The following is a 17,363-nucleotide window of genomic DNA, read 5'->3' as shown; positions in this document are numbered from 1 at the left end:
TCTATTCTGTTCCATTGGTCTGTATGTCTGTTTTGGTACCAGAACCACACTGTCTTGATTACTGTAGCTTTGTAATATTGTCTGAAGTTTGAGAGAGTTATGCTTCTGGCTTGGTTTTTTCCCTTCTGGATTGCTTTGGCAATTCTGAGTCTTTTATGGTTCCATATAAATTTTTGGAGTGTTTGTTCTAGTTCTGTGGAAAATGTCGTGGGTAATTTGATGGGATTGCATTGAATCCGTAATTTGCTTTGGGTAGTATGGCCATTTTAACAATATTAGTTCAACCAATCCAGGAGCATGGTATATCTTTCCATTTCTTTGAATCGTCTTTAATTTCCTTGATTAATGTTTTATAGTTCTAAGCATATAAGTCTTTCACTTCCTCCCTACAGTCAAGTCTAGGACCAGATGGCTTCACAGGTGAATTCAACCAAACACACAAAGAAGAGTTTATATCCATGCTTCTGAAACTTTTCCAAAAGGCTGAAGAAAGAACACTCCCAAAGATTCTGTAATGCCACCATCACCCTGATACCAAACCCAAAGATACTACCAAAAAAGAATATTATAGGCCAGTATCTTTGATGAACATAGACAAAAAATTCTCAGCAAAATTTTAACCAACCAAATCCAACAACATATAAAAATGATCATACACCACAACCAAGTGGAATTCATTCCAAGTTCACAAGGATTGTTCAACATATGCAGATCAGTGTCATACACCACATTAATGTAAGAAAAGTAAAAAACCACATGATCATCACAATAATGCAGAAAAAGCATTTGATAAAATTCAGCATCCGTTCATGATAAAAACTCTTACTGGGAGGGTATTTTCACATAAAGCCATTTATGACAAACCCACATACAATAATAATACTCAGGGGAGAAAAGCTGAAAGCCTTCCCACTAAAATCTGGAACAAGACAAGGATGCCCACTCTCACAACTTGTATTCAACATAGTATTCTAAGTCCTAGCCACAGTAATCAGGTAAACAAAAGAAAATAAATAAAAGGTATCCAAATTGGAAGAGAAGAGGTAAAATTGTCACTGGATGCAGTTGACCTGATACTACATGTAGAAAACCCTAAGGACTTCACACTAAAACTGTTCGAACTGATCAGTGAATTCAGCAAAGTAGCAGGATACAAGATTAACATTCAGAAATCATTTGCATTTCTGTATACTAACAATGAAATATTAGGAAAGGAATATAAAAATAAAATACTTTTTAAAATAGCACCCCCCAAAATAAATACCTAGGAATAAAACTGACTATAGGTGTATATTTTTTATGCAATAGAGGTAACTTAGCTTTACTTTATAAACTGTAAGTATGATTCCCAGTTTTTTGTTGTTGTTTTTTTTTTTTAATCTTACTGTTTGATTTTAAGTGCTGTTTCCTTTCTTCAGCTTTTCTGGGGTATGTGCTCCTTTTCCTTTGAGGTCCAGTGCTCTTCATATCTGCTCTTCCTGTAGTTGTATTTTGCCTTGTGATATTGATGTTGACAGATTGCCACCACTTTTGTAAGTGCATACAACCCAAACCTTTTATGAAATGTTTAAATTTGGGCAAGTGAGGGCTTAAGTGCTATTACAATGAGCCTTATAAAAGCGCTTTTATGATAACACATTTGCTTATGGTAGTAACTAGTATTTTATGGTTATTAACTCCTCTACAATTTCATCTGGGCATTTTGCAATCTGCCTACTAGGTCCTGTGACATATGTTATTCATTAAGGTTTTAGAAACAGTTCTGTAGTTTGAGGAGTTAGTTGTGTTGTAGAACCAGTGAGTGTGTTCGTTAATATAAATGATACTGATAAAAGAATAAAAGTAAAAGCTTCTCATTTCTAATCCCTTGTGTTTAACACCAGTGATAAAATATTTATGTGGTGTCTTTTATCATGTAGTTGAAAGCAGTTTTTTCATTTTCATTCATTATATCAATTCAGACTGTATCTTTGAATCATTGGTAGTTAGATGACTTAATGAGGATTAGAAATTTGGGGCAAAGTAGATTTATCTTAAAGTAAGTTGAGTGCTTTAACTTGTCATTTTAGAGTTTGCTAACAACCATCTCTGTGCAAGGGCGGAATGCCATTTGCCAGATGTTGGTATTTGCCTCAGCTCAGGTTTATGGTTTTGCAATTAACCATTTCTCTGCCAGTTACTTTTTCCAATTTTGTTGAGAATATTTATGGAAGTTTTCTCTGAAGGCTAATCAGTCTATTCGTTTCTCTTAATTAATGAATCTCTGAAAATTGGGGACTGAGGGGATGAGAAGAGAGAGTACATTGGAGTTATCTGGGGCCTTTTGTTTTTTGTTTTGTTTTTAAGAATACCTGTCTTGGGAGTTCCCATCATGGTACAGTGGAAACGAATCCCACTAGTAACCATGCAGTTGCGTGTTCGATCCCTGGCCTCGCTCAGTGGGTTAAGGATCTGGCGTTGCCATGAGCTGTGGTGTAGGTCTCAGACGTGGCTCAGATCTGGTGTTGCCGTGGCTGTGGCATAGGCCAGCAGCTACAACTCTGACTAGACCCCTAGCTTGGGAACCTCCATGTGCCACGAGTGTGGCCCTAGAAAAGACAAAAAAAAAAAAAAAAAGAATACCTATCTTATTGTCAGTTGGAAGTGCCATATCTCTCTTGGAACCAGTCTGATCAGCCCCGTAGATGTGTTCAAAATGGTTACAATTCACTGTTGTAATATTCTAGAATCTATCCTTGGATTAAACCAGAATTATAGGGGTTTTTGTACCTGGACAGTATTGTATTACTCATTCCCATATAATTCTTTTTACTGACTTTTCCTTTAGTTTGATGGCATTATTGTACATTGAGGAAAATTATAATGATCAGCCTTATGAAAATCCTTGTCTTTTTCTATAAGGTTGTTGTGTTTTTTGCATCTTGAAGGACCTAAGAAACAACCATATGAGACTTTGATTCTCTTTAAAGTTATTATAGAAACATTGCTTATATATTCTATACCTTCTGAGAAGATCCATGAAAGGCAGTGCTTTCTGGTCTCAGTATTAAGATTAGTTTGTACTGAAGTTCCCTGGTGGCCTAGTGGGTTTAGGATACGGCTTTGTCAGTGCTGTGTCTTGGGTCACTGCTGTGGCGTGTGTTCAATCCCTAGGCTGGGAAGTTCTGCGAGCTTGAGCACAGCCAGAAAAGAAAGAAAGAATGGTTTGTACGTTGAAAGAGCTAGAGGATGTATATTTTATCGATTTGTTAAGAGTCATGTAATCAACCCCTTTTCTATCTGACCTAAAAGAACACATAAGGAACAATTTTTGACTCACTTCTTGTAAGAATTTAAGACTTAATAAGTGTTTTGCATTTTTATTTTATACTGGGATTACTTTTAATTTAACTTTTTTCATTCTTTTCATCATAACCTTATTATCTTCTCTTGCTCCTTTTTCTTTTCTCCCTGAAAAATTGGTGGATGTGTATTGGTAGTGTGCCTTGTTTAATACCTCTCAGAAATATATGACATAATTGCTTTCATGGAAGCAGTGTGAGGAAAATGACCTCAATCCCAGACAGACTCAGTTCTCCTTTTTTATCTTATTTGATGTTTCAGGGTTTGATAATGGTTATAGCGTTGATACTGGTGGCCCTGACAAGAATGACAGCACTTTCTACCACTCGCTGGTGGAAGTACAAAGCTGTCATGCCTGAAAGCCATGGATACAGCTTGTAGAGGTCTGTAAAAAAATGTGTGACTAGAAGGGTAGAGATACTTAGAGTTGTTTTCCCACATTATTTTCTACATCTCAGTACTTCTCTGTTCCAGATGTTTGCAAATTATTAGACTGTTATTTTATTCTACTTCTTATAATGTCATATATATTATCATATTACTAATCTGACCAGTCTGCTGACTGGATTTCTTTTTTAATCCTTTTGTTGTTTTGAATGCTTTTTAGAAAAAGTCAGTCTTCAAATTAGTTTTCTTCTGTGAATTCTAACCCACAATTCTGTGTTCTCTTTGTATTTCTCTAAGAGCTGAGTATCTCTGAATATTTTAGATCCTTTTCGTGTCTTATTGGAGTTTAATTATCTTGTAGTTCTCATTTACCATAGGATCTGATCTTCCTTTTCCCTAACATTATTACTAGTCATCTCATGTTTAGCTTTCTTGGGTTCCCCATAGGGGGCTCACATTCAGGAGTACACACAGGTATCCATCTTTGAGATGTAAAGAAAATAGGCACCAGAAGTTTTCCCTAGTTTTTAACTTTCTCATCTTACTGAGTGGAAAGAAAAGAAATAGATTATTTTATGGTTTTGCTCTTGCTTTTAAACTCCATTTAGCAAAATACCCTGCTTCACAGTTTGACAAATTACCTTTCTTACCTTTTTGAAGCTATTTAGTAGAATAGTAAAAGGTTTAAGTATTTGATATTTTATCAGTATTATTTTTTGTGAACTTTGCTGTATTTTTTTTAATTTTTGAAAATTATTTTTATGCAGCCATTACAAAGAATGAAGGAGATATAGTTGGATGGATATTTATAATAAATTATTAGGAAAGAAACAAAGGGTGATATTTATATTTTTTTATGTTACCTTGGAATTTCCCACTAAGTGTTCATAATTTTTTGTAATTAATAAATTACTAGGAGTGCCCATTGTGGCTCAGTGAGTTAAGAACCTGACACAGTGTCTATAAGGATGTGGGTTCAATCCCTGGCCTTAGTCAGTGCTGCAGCATGGGTCACAGATGCAGTTCAGATCTGGTGGTGTTATGGTTGTGGTGTAGGCCTCAGATAAAGCTCCAATTCGACCCCTAGCCTGGAAACTTGTCTATGCCATGGGTGAGGCTGTTAAATAGGAGAGAAAAATTGCCAAAGAAGAAAATACATTTAATGTAAAAATCAAATAAACTAATATGTAAAATATAAATTAAAACATCAAATTTTCATTTTCATTTTCAATAGTTTGTAATAACTAGAAGAATAATGTTACTTATTTTACTTAATTGAATTTTCTGCTTTGCCAGAAATTCTTTTTGTTATCCATGTACTCAATACAAAGTGTAGTGAAAAAGTACTTAGAATATTGAGGATAGTCTGATTTCTTGTGATCCTTTTTATGGGCATCATTTTTAATTTTTTAATCTCATATCAGTTGTCTTACTAGTCAGTTGGCATATCATAATGATTTTACCCTCACCTTGCCTCTCACATCTGTACGCTCTTTTGCAGAGCTACTGCCAGCACTTTTTGCCAGGCTTTTAATTACCTTTCAGGGTGATAGCAGCAGCTTCCCATCCTGTTTTACCCAGCCAATAATTTGCTTTCTCAGCTTCCCATTTCTTTGTATTTCTCAATCAACTCTTTCTACAAATTGCTGTTTATGTATTTATTTAAGCTCTTTTTTTTTTTTTTTTTTTTTTTTTTTTTTTTTTGGCTTTTGGCTTTTTTAGGGCTGCACCCACCACATAGGGAGGTTCCCAGGCTAGGGGTCTAATCGGAGCTGTAGCTGCAAGCCTACGCCACAGCCTTAGTAACGCAGGATCCGAGCTATGTCTGCGACCTATACCACAGCTCACGGGGCAACATCAGATCCTTAACCCACTGAGCAAGGCCAGGGATGGAACCTGCAACCTCATGATTCATTTCCGCTGCGCCACAAAGGTAACTCCTAAGCTCATTTCTTATTTTGTTATTCCCCTCCTCCGATTTCTGTGCTGGCATTTGAGGCCTTCTGTCTTTTGGTTCTACTTTCACTTATCAAATCAACTTCTCACTACTCTATTTTCTTTTAAAGAGAACAATATACTGTTTCCAAAATGTGCTTTAATGGCTTTCCTCAACAGCCCTTTTGTTTACATTGTTCTTAAGTACAACATAATTCTTAAGTCTGTTAAGAAATTTACTCCTTTCAAATAATATTTGCCACGTTCTACTTTTTAAATAGATATTACCATACTTTTACTACCTTGATTCTAGATTAAGTTCTGAGGGTAACATATGAACTTCTGACATATAAGTATCTGCCGTAATGCCTTCAACTTTGTAAGAATTCGAATGTTAATTGAATTACCAAGCTTATTACTTAAGTGTACATTCATAAAATATGATAAAATTAAAAGTTTTATTGACTTCGGGAAGTAATCTTGAAATAATTGTGTTGAATAAATCCCTACTAATAAGCACTTGCTTTCTTACACTTCTTAGATTTTTACCTTTAAATCTAATCTCAGTGAAATGAGTTTTATTTTTTTAATGTCTGAATAACTGAGGTTTTTGTATAATTTTATTTGGGGGATTAAAAAATAGATCACTTACCTAAAAGTTGACTTATCATGGGTGAGAAGTACAGAATAATTATGAATGGCATTTTAAATAAAAGCATAATTATAAATCTTTTTATACTATGTTCGAACATCTGTTGGGTACTAATTGGTAGAGTGAATAACAAGCTCCTTAAATTACGAAATAAAACAAAAGAGAATATAACAGTTCTTGTTGAGCTCATCTTTGTTTAGTTTTTAAAAAATAATAGTAATTCTATAGTTTTGAAGAACTAACTCATGTAACTGTATAGAAATAGATATCTATATCTGTGATTTATGGCAGATGGGTAGAAAAATAAAATTTTAGGAATGATACCATATTGAATTTACTGTTACCTCTGTTGCTTTTGCATTAAAAAATTTCCTTCCAACATGAAAAATTAGCATTAATGCTTTTCTGGGTAAAATTATTTCACGTAAAAATTTACATGTTGTGGTAAAGGCCATCATAAGAAAAATATACATATTTCACCTTTTCATTGAACAAACATTTTTTTAAAAAGTTGTTTGAGCATCTCATTCTCTCTCTGAGCTGCTTTTAGCTGGGATCAGTAATTGCAAACATATTTGTGACTTGTTTTTAAAAGCTGAATTTTAACAGAAATATTTTGGTTTACGTGTTACATATTATTTAACACTAAAAAGCTTATGAGAGATTATCTGGTAAACTGAATGTTCTTTGTTGTAAATCTGGTGGGCGCACTTTTGTCTATTGAAAAGATCATTATATATTGGGCAGAAATCTTGTTGATTGTTTCAGTGTCAAGTGTGGAAGTAGTAACAATTTAAAGGACAGTTGTATAACATTTGCCATTTATTCCTTATTTTGTTATATTTCTTATTACAGAGAACAAGAGGGCATGAAAACAGTTTAAGCAAATTTATTAGAAAAATGTTTTTTAGGAGTTCCCGTGGCTTAGCGGAAATGAATCCGACTAGTATCCACAAGGACGTGGGTTCAGTCCCTGGCCTCGCTCAGTGGGTTAAGGATCTGGCGTTGCCCTGAGCTGTGGTGTGGGTTGCACACGCAGCTCAGATCCTGTGTGGCTGTGGCATCCGGTGGCTACAGCTCTGATTCAACCCCTAGCCTGGGAACCTCCTAAAAAGCAAAACAAAACAAAGCAAAGAAAAATGTTTTTTAACTGAGTTTTTCAGCACGTTTATAGACTTAAAGGTTAAAAATATTTAAAACACAAAGGATTTTTCTTAATATGAAAAACTCCTTTTCTAGGGAGCTCCCTGGGAGCCTAGGACATTAAGGATCTGGTGATGTCACTGCTATGGCATAGGTTTGATCCCTGGCCTGGGAACTTCCACATGCTGTGGGTGTGGCCAAAAAAGAAAAAAGGAAACTTTTCTAAAAACAGTCTAATTTTTATTAAGATTATAAAACTAGATATTAAAACTTTAATTAAGCTAAGAAATCTAAGTATAAAATTAGTTTAAAAATGTTATTGTGTCAGAAGATATTCTGTACCAAATAAATTAATCAAATGAAAAATTTCTTAGTATTTTTATGGAGTCTTGATTTCTCTTTAGTGTTTCAAAAAGTAAGTCTTACTTAATGCTACATTTTGTCAAATTGAAACATTTCTTTAATTCCATAAAAGAGCACAGAGTAAGGCAGAAGGAAAATGCTTCTCTGCCAAGATTTGACACTGTGTTAACATTATTATCAAATATATATCACTATTAAATTTGTCATGTAACTTCAGTGAATTCAGTGCATGGTGCTCATTTCCCAAAGGGCTAAAGTATTCAGCAAACTAGATTGGAGGAATTTCATTTATTTATACAAAAGTGGTATATTATTAGGTTATTTGACATAAAAATTTTTTGTTTAAAAATGAGTTGCTGCTTGATTTAGTGAATACAGTATGAAAAAAAGAATAAAGTATTGTCCAATTAATCAGTTATAAGGTAGCAACTATTTGCCTACTTTAAAAAACTTATTGCTGTTTTTCAGATATAGTGATAATTAGTACTCACTGATAGATTGCTGGATTATAATAATTGGAAAATACTTGTTTGATATGAAATTCTCAAGCCTGATATCTATGGTTCGGATTGGTAATTTCATAGTTTTCTGACATGAATTGAGGATTGGAGACAAAATGCTTTGTAAGTTAAATTAAGTGCTATAGAGTTAAAAAAAAAACACAATATTTATTCCCACTTTAATGATTTTCAGAGTTCAAAGAACTACTGTATTTTGAAACACTCAGTTCTGATAGTGTAAGAATATTTTGTAAACTGTATTAGTGTAACGGTGCTGTGTATCTAAAATTAGAAATAGTTGGCTTTTCTAAAATGATACATAAAGTCTTTTTTTTCCCTTCCTTATATTCAGATTTTAATAGTTAACCTCTGTTAACCAAAAAAGTCCTACATGAATAAAGTTAGGATGTTAGTTTATTTTAATGCACTGGTTTTTACTGATATACTCTATTAATCCAGAGCATTTGGCTTAGACACAACCAAAATGAGGAAGGAGAAAAGAGGCTTTAATTTTCTTCCTTCCTCTTACTGTCAGTTTATTTGTGTATGATCAGCATAGTGCCCTCAATCTTAGAAAAATCAATCTCTTTTTCATAATATACCTCAGTTTCAAAGTTTCCCTCTCTTGGGGTGCACATACAGGGTTGTTTTGTTTTTTGGTTCTTAAAATCCTGATACGTCCTACAATTTCCTGTATTCTAAAAAGGATAAAATTTCATTTTTTTGATATATCAAATACTGTAGCAAGTAGACATACTAGGGAAACTAATATAGTAGTATAGAAAATCCTAGATCATTTTGATTGTTTGGAACCCATAATTTTGGTTTTTATGTTAAAATGCTATTCCACTTCTCAGCATATAAATATATTTATAGTTTGTGGCCTAGAAACAATACACTTAAAAAAAAAGCAAGAATACTTGTGTCAGTTATTTTAAAGTTATACACTGTTTTAAGGCTATGTATTTATTCTTTAGAAAATATGACTTACATGAATATCTTCTGATGGACATAATATTGACAAAATATACACGATATTATCTTAACAAACTGCCATGCAACAAATACATTAATGAAGAAATTGAATATATATGACCTAATCTAATCTTGACATTTACATTGAAAATTTACAACATAACCAGTACTTAAAATGTTTTTCTTATATTTGGCAGTAATTTCATTTTTTACAATTTAAATTTAAAACTTCTGAATGTGGGTTTGGTGAAACTTAGGCTTTTCCCTAGTCTGTGACAACCTGAGGTACTAAACATTTTTCTCGTATTTCACTGTCTTCAAAGGGAATTTTTTTATTTCTTTTAGGATCTATCCAAGAGTTATGTATTACAGCATTATTAGGCATGGGATCAGCTTCCACTATGGAAACAACTCGCTTTTTCATTTTACTTTTTAACACCTTTTGAAATTTTTGTCTAGTGAATGCATATAATAGAGGGTGAAATATAGTTGTTCCATAACCCATGACTAGAAAACACAACCTTAATTTTACTAAAAGGTCACTTGGGCCTAAACATAAAATGGTGGTATTTAAAACAGAAATTGGTGTCCAGCAGAGAAGAAATGTAGAAATAATCAATAAAGACATTTTGAAGACCCTTTTTTGCCTTTCTCGTCGTTCACGGTGTCGTTTCACAGCTCGCCGGAGGGCAATTATTACCGAGACTGAAGTTCTAACACCAAAGACTACATTTCTCCCACCACTGCTTTGTGACATGTCTGTAGTCTCATGTTGTGTGGTTAGAGAAATCGTTTTTTTCTTTCTTGCTTTCTTCTTCTGCCCTGTTGAGAATCTTGTGCCTATTCGAATATTAAGAGCCTGAAGTATTTTGGTGTATGTGATTAGCATCACTATGACAGTGAAAAAGAATATTGGGATCTGTACTAGCAGGTGATAATACATTCCCAGTTCAGTGTAGTATTCATTCGTACTGACACACAAAAGTGTCTTGTTTTCCCATGTATTTCCACTTTGAAGGCTGAAAAAATTTACCTCAATAAAGGGAATCAGGAAAGAGAAAAATGAAAAAATCCAAATGGATATCATTAGCATTACAGCTCTGCCCATCGTCAGAATTCGGTTCGCAGGCTTTACAGAGATGTCATATCTGTCCAAAGTGATAGCAAAAACGTTGATTGCTGTTGAGACACTTGCAAAAGATACACAGGCCTCGTGGAAACAGCAGATGAGAGCAGTGTTACTCTCCAGTGAAAGCAGAAGGATAACTATAGTTAGAGGAATACATCCCACACAAATTATTACATCAAGTACATGAAGATTCATTGTAATAATGTTACTGACAGAGTTGATTAAGTTGGATTTCATGCAGTAAAGTACCAATACGGTGAGGTTGCTGCCAAGTCCCAACACAATTTCTAACATAAGAAATCCGGTGAGAGACACTTGAAAGCTTAATGGATATGATAGTGGTTGGTACATATTGGTGTTGATGTCATCAATGTCATCTCGCACTGTAATGTTAGATTCAGACTGCATGTTGATTTCCAGAATGGGAGAAAAACACATTCTTTTGGAGCAGTTGGTTTTTTCCCTAGAAAGTGAAATAGAATAAACTATTTGATATTTGGCAATTTAAATGACGTATAAAACCTGTGTTCTTTGTAAAAAATCTTTTTGTGTACTTGGTTTAATTTTTAAGTTTGTAAACTATTCATGGAAAATGTAGAATTAGGAAACATCGAGGTTGCATTGTTTTGATGTAAAAGGAAATTGGGTTCCCCATTTGAAGAAATAACTGTGGGGATTACTCCTATATAGTTGAAAATTATTTAATAAACTAAAAAGATTTTCTTATTTGGGTGTTTCAAGGTTATTATTCGAGATACAGTATAATTTTATAGAGTGAAACTACCCAGTATGCAAAACTAATTTTAGCCCAGTGTTCTAAGATTTCATTTTAAAATGTTGTTAGCAGGTGGAAAATAAATGCTATTTTACTATGTTGTAGCATAATTCGTGTGGTGTTACTATTCCCATGAGATTTGAAATGAACAGGACAAATACTCATTTAAAATGGTAAATGGCACAGAGCATTAGTTTGTTTTAAATCACTTTGTCCATGTCCTTAATTCAAATTCATATCCAGAAGTCAACAGTGTACTTGGGGATACCTGGAGTTATTTCCCACCAAAGTAGGCAGATGATAAATATCTCATATTTCGAAGTGAAAGTGCTCACTGAACATTAAAATAAGTCAGCTTATAAAAATTGGAAGAAAAGGGACATTTTGAAGTAAAAACGCCACAAACCTTGATAAAAGAGCACTAATCACTCCTGTGAATGAATGACTTAATTTTGTGACCATGCCCTTTCGCATCTTGTGAAAGGAGAAAATTGAAATTTAATATATTAAGAAATAGCCATTTTTGAGATGGAAAAGAATGTGTATGAATTGATTTTATTAGTTTAAACAGAAACTTTAAAGTGAAAAATGAAATTTTAGGGAAAACAAGCATCTGAAACCCATTTTCTGAAGAGTCTATTAAAGTTACACATTCCCTGTGAATCCTTTTGTACAAATCACCCAGTGTATATCATTTTGAGGGAAATTAAAAAAAAAAAAACAAACTCTTGCTAATTCATGCATATCTGTATTTTAATATATAGAAGATTAGAGTAATTTATAAAATAATGTCTTGTTTTATAGGCTAAAATGTCAGTAGTTAGTATATTAGTTAAAGATAAAATCATACAACCAACTATATTTCACATTTCACGTACAGCATTTTGACTGAAAAATCAAATTATAAAAGCTAATTTCAGAATTTTCAGGATTCATGTTAGCCTTTTGCTTGATGTAACCTTTAACAAGTTTTAGAATACAGTTTTATTTATGCATACTGTTTTAGAGGTAGTAATTCAGAAACACAAATAACATTATTAATTTCTTTTCAACTTGATATAAAACATTACTGCAGTCATATATTTGAGTAGGTGAAGGTCTTAGCCAGCACTGAAATCCTATACAAATGGGAAATTTTAAAATGTGCCAAATTTTCTGATCTGACAGATTAATCAGGTCTTTGTCACATCACTTAGATTTAGAATTAAATAAAGCAGAAATGTCAAGTTACATGATGATTAAGGAAAAGGCATCTACTCTAGGGCAAAGGTCTTTTCTTTTGTAAATGTTAAACAGTGGTGTGGGGCGCATGCATCTTCTGACCTACCTGTTTGCTGTTGCCTTATGGGCCTTTTGGCTCACTATAGCAGTTTTTCACAGTATGATACGTGATGTCAATTGACAGATTTTGACATGAATTTTTACCTGACAACAGTGAAGTAGCTGTGTTTTATTTCATGTCTTGTAGGAATGCTTTCATTTTCTCTCCAATACTTCAACTGCATGAATTGTGAGATTTAGTTGGCTGATGGATTTCTAAAGACCAGCACAAAATATTTGTGTTTGTTTTGCCTTAAAAAGTCACGACCAAGAGAAACTTCCTCAAATGATAGGCATTATGTTTCCCTTTGAGAGAATATATGATGGTGTCTCTTTATTTTCCAGATCATGTGAAAACAAAAAAGGAAACATAAGGTGTCTAGTTTCTAAAATGTACTTAGACATCCTTTGTTAACAAATGTAAATCTCTTTCTATAGCAGTCCTCATTATTTTGAAATGATTTCTTGATCATATAACTTGCTTTATATTATAAATCCAGTCCATGTTCTCTTGATAAAAACCATCCGCTATTTAATTTGGTTTGTTTTCATTAGAAGAGGATACATAATTGGCCATAAAACTCAGCTGGAAAAATCCTTTAGTAGTATCAGTTGATACAAATATCAGAATATTTAGTGCAGAGAATACTTGCTTCAGCTTCATTTAGCCTGCTGGTAATGAGTGTCATTCTTTTGGTAATCCATGTTGCATTGTTTTTTCAAGAATCGGTGGCTCCACGGTTCTGCTATGTTAAAGTATAAACTCCCCCTTGAAAAATGCTCACCATTTTGTTTTCAGGCTTTTACAGTTGTGTTGTTTTTCATTTTGTGGCTATTTTATATACTATCATCTTAGGATGATTACCGTCGATGTTATATCCCAGCAGCAATGTAGACCTATATTCTCTGGTTTTAACTCCTTGATGTCTTAAAATCATGTGTTGCAAGAATATCCTGCAGTTTGTGGTTTAGACAGCTAGGGAGATGATCAGTCAGATGCATTCTTCATACTGTCAGTTGTAAATACTGAATTAGCTGCTTTGGACCCTTGTGAAAAAAGAAAAAAATTCGTTAAGGAATAGGGTTCCTACTAATTTCCAGTTAATTGAAAGTTACTTTAGTTTTCTTTTTTTAACACCATACACAGAATTTGTTATTAAAGTAAGCAAACTGTATGATGAGAGCCCTAGCTTTTGCATAAATTTAGGGGTTTCTTTAAATAAAATATTCTTTTTGCTAACAAAGATTGTAAATATTGTTATTTAGTAACAGAGTTAACATTACAAATATTATCATGAGAGAAAAGCTGTATATTTTTAAACTAATTTCTGTTCTCATTTTAGAAGCCAACCTGTATTTTCAGAGCTTAAGAGCAACTAGCTTACATTAAACATACTGTCACTTCTTCTTTATAATAAATTTAAAAATATTCCCTGCTATAAAATACTGTAGCTTAATTATTAGCACATGGTTTGAATTTTAACTGATTAAAGCAGATTCCATGATAAAATACTATCAATTTCCACTGATGAACTGTTCATGTAATTGAAATGTAAAGGGTAATACAAAATGTAACTGCAAATTCAGTAATTTTCAATGGACATGCCCAATAATAAACTTAACCTAAAATTGAGTAATAGATGACATCTAAATAGTAAACCTGATTCTTTCAAGAAATAAAAGCATTTTTTGAATGCTTGAGAAAGAGTGCCGACGACCTTAGATATTTAGTATAACTAAAGTGATTTAAAAGCTGATATCTTCATAGTGATTCAACAAAGAATTCTTTTTAACATTGCATCCTAATTACATCTAAAAGATAATCATGTCTTAAATAGCTCTAAAAGGTACATGTTTAGCAATAAGTAAAAATAAGCAAATAACTCTTAAAATTTAGGCTGAAATTTTTCAAAGTATTTTACCCCACTTGCCAGTTCAAAAGCAGCTGTATACTGTGATAAGGAACACATCTTACCTCTGCTAAAGACTTGATGTAGTTGAAGCGTTTCCAGTTTTGATTGATTCATTTTGTTCACCTGTTAGTAGAGGACTGGGAGAAGAGACTCAGAAACACCTCTTCGAAACAGACCTTAATGAAAATATGTGACTGTCCTGTGCCATTGTTTCAGCAGTACTGCTAATGTATGGTACATGGAGTGCTGCTTAGAGGCTGCTGCAGTCTCTCACTCTTCCTACTGTGGAATCAATAAGCATCTGAAAATACATAATGAAAGTAATTTAACATACTGAAGGCTTCTTGTCTCCAGAGACAACATTTAGATTCAGTCTTTCTCAAAAGGAATGGCACTGCTTTTCAGAGGAAAGCCTGTTCTGGGCAGCTTTTGCAGAATGACAGCCTACCTTGTCGCTCTCTCCACTGCAGAGAGATGCAGTGCATTCACTAATTTTGATTGGTCAGTTGTATTGGGCTTAAATTGTGCTTCATATGTATAGCAGGGATTCCCCCCCCCCTCCTGTTTTATATAAGGATGCTTTTTTAAAAGGCTATATTTATAAGTGGTTGTATGTTGCTTTTAAATAGAGCATGAGTAAATTAATCTTTAAAAAAATGTGTATTCTATTCTGGTTTGTTGTTCACATATGCCAAACATTAAAAAATATAGGGAGGTGGCAGGAGGAGGGGGAGCAAGAAGGAATTATATAGCAAAATATATATATTCTTTTTAAAGCCTTGGATAATACTTGAAAGTATTTTGGTTGTATATGTGTTTTGGATTGAGATTCTTTGTTCTACAAATAGAAAGCCACCACATCTTTATTGTGAACCACATTGAATTTCAACTAGTTTGTTTGTATTCAAGTCATCTTCTCTGTGTGCTCAAAATTGTTGTGAACATCTCAAGGTGTTAAAACATTGTCATGACTGCAAATATTCATTTGTTCAGGTATTCATTCATTTCATTCATTCATTGAAAATGTTAATAGAGCTTGATCTAAGGTGATTATACCCTAAAATATATTTTTTTAATCCAATGCAGTTAGCATAGTCTCAGTATGTGAAGATTTAATCCTGTGCATTACTTTTGAGATTACTACTCAGTCTTCACCTCTGGTAATCTGTTTTTTTCAGTAGATAAATACCAATCATGTGTCATAATATTTTATTTCACCTGGCTATTTCTGTTTTTATCCTGGGTTAAATCCACTTATAGTGGATTGCTATGCCTTAATATTATATGCAGCTATATGCTAACGTTATTGGGTATATATATAATTACATATCTTCATAAGTTACAGAGCTAAATTATTTTAGGATACATATGCTATAAAAGAATAAAAATAATGGTATAAGTAACTTAAAATATTACTTTAAAATAAAATTTCTATTAACCTTGGTAACTTAAAAGTAATTTTCAGTATTGAGGAACACATTTTACCAAGGAAACTTTTTTAGGTTTGAGTATATAAACTGTCTGTGTTTTGTATCTGTTAATAAAATAGAAGGCATATTGCAATTCATTGAATTACTAGAATATTGATTACCTATTTCCATTTTCATCCTATTTCCATGGATTACCTATTTCCATTACTATTTCTAATGTTTGTCATCTGCATTTTAAAAAATGTATGCTACGTTTTTACTTTGTAGTTGGAATTGTTCATAACTTTTGGAAATCAGTATGCATTTTAATAATCTTCCATTGCTTGTGTTTAAGCTTCATAGGGGCCTGGCTGTATAGTATATGAGCTGTGAATTGCATTTTCTTATAAATTGAGAATAATGGGGTGGAAAATTTTGTTGTGAATTTCTAAAATTTTCTGCACAGCTTTGGGTGACAGGAGTTTGAGTAATGATAAAAATTAAAATATTGCACTACCTTTTATGCATTTTGCAAGTTGAAAAAAAGGATCTTAGAATGCTACTCATGTTCAAAGATAGCACATGCATGTGTGCACATACACAATATTATGTGAAGTTTAAAACTAAAACCAAAGAAAAGATAGCATCAGTTGAAACTTGTGGTAGAGATGAGAAGTTATTAACATAGTGAAAGACATACAGTGCTTTTCTGCCGGAGAATTTAAGTATTCGCTTATATTATCATCAAAATATCCCTGTGAGGTAAAGGAAACAAAGGCATAGAGAAGTTTAATGACTTGAAACAGTCGAAGTGAGTTAGCAGCAGAGCCAGGGTTAGAATTCTGCAACCCCCCCTCTAACTGTAGCAAGCCCCTCTCTCTTTAGAAAAGTTATGAAGGTACTTGGGACTTGTACCAATTGGATGATTTGGATTCAGTCACTACTTATTAGTCATTGACTTTGGGCATGTCAGGTATTCTCTGGGTCACAATATAGCTTTGACTTTTTAAACTGATATATACTTCTGTGCTCTGTTCAGCTTTCTATGAGGCAGTATTTCCAAGTTATATACTAAAACTATTTTGAAAAAATAAATTCTGGGATCTCTGTAAGAAATATTGGCAGCAAAAAAAGTTCAGGTCTAGGCATTGCGTTTTATTCCTGTGACTTGGACAATATGTCACAAGTAATAGTTACTTCTTACGTCATTCAGTGCTTAGGTTAGTTTTCTTTATAAGAACCCCAAATTGGTTTGGTGATTATAAGTTTCTCTGACTTCTTAGCAGGATAATTCAGAATTCCTTTGCTTTTAATTTTAACAAAGATGAAAATATCTGAACCCCTGGATTGAGAATCAGAGTATATTATTTTCAGGAAAAAATTAATAAAGTATAAATGTCAGAATTTACCAAGATTCCTATTTCCATAGCAACAGATTTTCACAATTTGCATGTAATGTATTTTGTATTCCTATAGGATACTAACTTTGAAAAATGCTATAATTAGTGTTTGAAATCAGA

General features: G+C 33.1%; 2 protein-coding genes across 7 annotated transcripts in view; one reads left to right on the top strand and one right to left on the bottom strand.

Moving 5' to 3' along the window:
* The window catches only part of COG5 (component of oligomeric golgi complex 5), a 277,016-nt gene that overhangs the window by 54,628 nt on the left and 205,025 nt on the right, over positions 1-17,363 (top strand). The gene's annotated exons all lie outside the window — the stretch shown is intronic.
* GPR22 (G protein-coupled receptor 22) lies at positions 9,255-14,921 on the bottom strand. 3 transcript variants are annotated; one of them, XM_084977453.1, is made up of 4 exons: positions 14,883-14,921; positions 14,497-14,735; positions 12,627-13,568; positions 9,255-10,889 (listed from the first exon to the last, which is right to left on the bottom strand). In XM_084977453.1, exons 3-4 carry the CDS (start codon positions 12,704-12,706, stop codon positions 9,563-9,565), a joined length of 1,407 nt encoding a protein of 468 aa, XP_084833579.1. In that variant the 5' UTR covers positions 12,707-13,568; positions 14,497-14,735; positions 14,883-14,921; the 3' UTR covers positions 9,255-9,562. The 3 variants fall into 3 exon arrangements, with proteins under 3 accessions (XP_084833579.1, XP_005667791.1, XP_020958256.1); XM_005667734.4 differs by lacking the exon at positions 14,883-14,921 and having other exon boundaries at positions 12,529-13,568; positions 14,497-14,875; XM_021102597.2 differs by lacking the exon at positions 14,883-14,921 and having other exon boundaries at positions 14,497-14,875.

Source organism: Sus scrofa, chromosome 9, assembly GCF_054392235.1.
Source record: "Sus scrofa isolate SSC_HxYL_T2T_F1_AM1 chromosome 9, Sscrofa_HxYL_maternal_Yorkshire_Landrace_v2.0, whole genome shotgun sequence".
Lineage (NCBI taxonomy): Eukaryota > Metazoa > Chordata > Mammalia > Artiodactyla > Suidae > Sus > Sus scrofa.
The sequence above is the reverse complement of the archived record's forward strand: the minus strand, read 5'-3'. Positions and strand labels throughout refer to the sequence as shown.